At 41.4% G+C, this 4,733-nt stretch overlaps 1 protein-coding gene across 1 annotated transcript in view; it reads right to left on the bottom strand.

The window, feature by feature from the left end:
- The window catches only part of tox3 (TOX high mobility group box family member 3), a 48,368-nt gene that overhangs the window by 388 nt on the left and 43,247 nt on the right, over window positions 1-4,733 (bottom strand). The window contains exons 4-7 of the mRNA XM_020592362.1: window positions 1,218-1,481; window positions 882-1,112; window positions 652-732; window positions 5-447 (exon numbers count right to left, since the gene is read on the bottom strand). Of these exons, the coding sequence (XP_020448018.1) occupies window positions 5-447; window positions 652-732; window positions 882-1,112; window positions 1,218-1,481 (1,019 nt within the window). The remainder of the gene's footprint in view (window positions 1-4; window positions 448-651; window positions 733-881; window positions 1,113-1,217; window positions 1,482-4,733) is intronic.

The following is a 4,733-nucleotide window of genomic DNA, read 5'->3' as shown; positions in this document are numbered from 1 at the left end:
GTGCTGCAGCTGCTGTTGCTGCATCTGATGGTGCTGGAGGTGCTGGTGCATCTGCTGCTGCTGTTGCTGTTGCTGAAGCTGCTGCATCACATGTTGCTGCACCGGCTGCATGGGCGGGCTCATCTGAGACACTGCGGTTGACTGGGCACCTGCCACCATGGCCCCTCCGGGACCAATCTGGCCAAGCAACTGCTGCGGCATCCCGGAGGACATGTTCTGGTGGGAAACTGTGACTGAGGTCACGATCTGACTGCCCCCTAGTCTCATCTGCAGAGGTTTTGGGGCAATGGCCCGTGGTAGGGCTTGTTGGAGGGCCTGGGAAGCTGATGGCAGTGAGGGGTGCTGGTTGAGGGGCGAAGGCAGCACCAGGCCTGGTGAAAGGCTGGTGGAGGCCAGGGTCTGCTGCACGGAGCGTATAGTCTGGGCCTCAGCCGATTCTGCTGCAGCCTGGATGGAAAAAAAAATAATCTAAAATTAAGTACACAACTTTACAAATGTAGTTACTTCATCTATAGTTATACTGCACATTTTCTAGACTTCAAATTGCTTACAGAAGTTTGCATATTATATTACAAAGACTTCTGAGAAATTTTATTTAGGTTTCTGTTAAGTTCACGCTTTTTTTGGTGAAAAGAAGAAACAGTTTCTCACCTTGGAAACCAGGCTAGCACGGTATGCTGCGAGGGCTTTTAAATATTCTTTCTTGGCAGCTTCTGTTTTGCTTTTGTAAACCTGCGATGAGACAGTGGCATGTGTGAATGGACAAATGAAGCTTCTTTTTATTTAGAGATAATTCCTCCTAGGCAACATACCTTAACACACAGACACGATACTACCACACTTTATTTGATCAACATACACATAGCTACAATTTGTAGTACCTGCTTCTGCTCCTCGCCCAGACCATCCCACATGGAGGCCACAATCTTGGACACTTCTCCGAAAGTGGCATTGGGATTCTGACCTTTGATGGCAGCCTGGGTGTCTCTAAAGAACAGGGCATAAGCTGACACTGGCTTCTGAGGCTCATTGGGATCCTTCTTCTTCTTCTTCTTAGGAGTCTTGGGTTTTTTTGTGGGATCTATGGGAGCTGGTCGTTTCTCTCCAGTGACCTACAGTAATGGCAATTATTGAGATCAAGAAGTTTACAAAAAATGCCCTTTACATCAGCTTGTTAATTTCCTACAATTAGCATACACTTAAGTCCTTTTCCTCACCCTGTTGCCATCATCCTGCTCATCTTCATTTATAGAGCTGGAGGGGGAAGGTGTGGCAGACTTGCTGGCAGGTGGAGAAGGGGAAGTATGGGTGATGTTGGGTCCTGCCATGTTTAGGCTCAGCTGTGCATTGAGTTGGGATTGGTTGATGGTGGTCAGCTGATTCCGAGACATCATCCCATTGGGGCTGTTCATGCTGATGATGGACTTCATCACCACAGTTGGGTTGGGTGGGTACTGGCGAAGATGGCCTGGGACCACATTCTGTCACATAAAAGCAAAGAGAAGGGTTGGTAAGAAAGAAGTAATATAACATTTAATGTAAGACTTTACTGACTCATGTTCTTCTGCTTTTACACTAATGCACAGATTTCCAATTTATTTCTCAATTCTCTTCATATTTCTATACTCCCTGTGACACCCTGCTGCTGAGTATATGGGCAGCTCATGAAGATGTATCTTTTTACTATTGCAAGAGAGAAATCAGGTCATTGGATTCTGTGGATTGTTATGCAGCAGATCACATGTCATGATGTCTTGGGTCTTCAATGTCCTTATTCCAGGCCATGATAAATAATCTTGATACCTGAGGAACCAACTTTCTAACAAAGTAATAGCTGGTTACACAGCTCATTTGATTTATTTCAAAGCTCTGTGACACAGCTACTGACTGTCTGGTCCCGGGAGGGCAACAGTGGACTCGGCTCCCCGCATTGTGGCACATAACTTTAAATGCCACAGTAAAGGTATGTTTACATTACAACGGAAAAACGAGGGCCTTGTGCTGTGCATTCCGCCAAACTTTATGTAGAAATCCCAAGGGTACCGTACAAAATGGCGCAGCTACAATACTAATGTTACTTAATGTTACTAGCAGTAGATCACTAATGTTACGTTTTAGAGGATTTGTGTTTTTTTAAACAGTCTTGGTAGTGCCACTCGTCTGCTGATATATCCCTAGCTAAATAAGTTGTGTTTCTTTAACTGATATCAACATGAGGATCATAGTACTGTACAGTTTGGGAAAATTCTGTAACGTTGGTTACAAACTGTAACCTGGGGTTCTATGAGTGTGGCTGCACGAACAGATGTCAGTGCAGCCAGGGTAAACGTTCAACAGATTTGAACATTAGGTGCACCCTCGCTCTGTGCTGCACACCATGGATGTCTGTGCAAAACCTGCGCAGTGCACCACATACAATGGCGAGGCATGCGCAAAAGCCAGTTTTCCTCTTTATTGTGAACATGCACACTTCTTTCTGTGCTTAAGCCTCCGTTTGTATGCGTGCACCTACAATACATGTCAGTTTGGTTTGAGGTGGCCACAAGCCTATATGCCTTAGTGTAAGGGAACTTTAAGGTTATAACTCTGTGCAAAGAAGTACCTTTGATAGTTCATGTTAAAAGAGTGGAAAATAAAATTCTATATATTATTGGCTTCTCCATAAATCAACCAGCTGAAGGTATGAGCCGTAAGAGCTTTGGACAGGTCCCTTGCCTTCTACCATCCGGAGTAAAGAATAATAATAATATTTTCAAAATTTCCTTCAATTTTTTTTTCTGCTAAAACATTCAATTCTTGTTTGCATTGATTGTGGTAAGGATGAAATTACGAGGACTGTCAGTTCCCCAGAGGAAAGACTGATCAAAGAGCCAGCAGAGCTGACATGGAACAGAGGGGACATGAACAGAACAGAAAAGGTGATTTGTTCTCCCTGGGTACATCCATCTGGTATTCAGCAACACAAACTCAATCTCTCCTAACATCAACACATCATAAACCCATGCACCTGGCTTTATTGAAAGAACCTTATGAAAGCCAGTCTTCAAAAACAATATTCTAACACCAATTCAGACAGAAACATATTGGATCTACAATCCATTTCTTTCTCATATGCCATGCCTACTGCTTATCATAAATACAATCTATGAAGTGTGAGCGGATTTATATTTACATGTGTGAGGAAGATTCTGCAAAAACTGAGGCAAAGATGGGGAAGAAATTAAAGACATGTTGCTGTGATTCTTCAAATATGGAAGCTTTCAGTTTTCTTGCAAATAAAAGCTGCAATAAACAAGCCTGTGACCAAATGGCTGTGATTTACATATCTGTAACACGCCATGTTCCAAGTGCTATTGTCATCTTCATTACAGACAACATGATGGCTCGCAGTTTGCTCTCTGCTCACTGGAAACATCAAAGACGCACACAGTGAGCTCATTAGTCATGGCCATCTGTATAATAGCACTTTTTGCCCAATCCTGATGATGCAATTTTGACTTAGAGCAATGGCCCATTCTGCCATTTGTATGGAATATGGTTATTTCTTCTAAATGGCCTTTGGATATTGTAAATCAAAAAAAAAAAAAAAGTACTGATGGCAACAGTTAATCATATCACATTCAACACATTTTATAGCATATTATAGCAATAACTGGGCTAGCAGCAATTTTGCTGTTCGTTTCATATTAGAAAAGAGTGATGACAATGTTGTCAGTGAAAATACCAGCATTAGCATGTCTGATTTGAATGAAAAGATAACACACTAGTGAAAGAAATTATTTTAAGTAACAGTTGCCTTGATTGTAAATATGAATCTGGCACGTGAATGTTTATTTATGTCTCTATTCCTTCTCATTTGCATTTTGATTGCAGTATTGTCAGCAGTCACAGCAGACATCTAAATAGATATTTTGATAGTCATCGTAAATCTGCATACAAGTCCTTATTTTGAGTACACTGTGGCCAGATGTGGCCTCTTTAGTCAGGTTTGTGTGTTTGTCTAGATGTGTTGTGTTTGCATGTCAAGCACTAACAAGCAAAAATCCACTCTCTGATCAATAAAGGGTTTTTTATGTAAATTCAGTTTGTAATATTCCCTAATGTGTTGCTTTTAATATGACAGATAAAATAGCTGGCAACAACATAATGCTGTCAACAATATGTGACAAAAAAGAAGCTGCTTGTTTTGTACATTATCGTTTGCTTCATCCACTTTTAACTCAGCAAACACTCCACATGCAGCAACATAAAGTATTGTGAAAACCAGCAGATGAGGAAAAAAATACACTATTGACAATGTGTCAAAACTTTTCCACAATAAACACAGCAGCTGGACTCAGAATGCACCATTGTGCATTCACCAAGTGATAAAAATCTCAACACTGATGTCAATGAAAGCAGGCTCCAGCCTGTTCATAAAGATATTTCAAATCAAAATTTGGGGAGAATTGATGAACAGTTGCACCATGCACTAAGCTGTAACAGGCTGAAAAGAATGTTAACAAGTTCAATTTCCATTCAATCAATGCCAGAGCCCTTGGAAATGTTCCATGGCAGGAGAGGGGTAAAATCATCTATATGGTAATTATAAGGATGAATCCCCCAGTAACTTTCTCCAGCATGAAAGGTCAGTCTTATTAAAGATAGTTTATCAGCGCTCTGCACATATTCCTTTACTCGGCTTCTATATGGGCACATCATTTTATTTTTCTTCCTCCATTTTCTGCATCCTG

This window comes from Monopterus albus, unplaced genomic scaffold, assembly GCF_001952655.1.
Source record: "Monopterus albus unplaced genomic scaffold, M_albus_1.0 scaffold17.1, whole genome shotgun sequence".
Classification (NCBI taxonomy): Eukaryota; Metazoa; Chordata; class Actinopteri; order Synbranchiformes; family Synbranchidae; genus Monopterus; species Monopterus albus.
The sequence above is the reverse complement of the archived record's forward strand: the minus strand, read 5'-3'. Positions and strand labels throughout refer to the sequence as shown.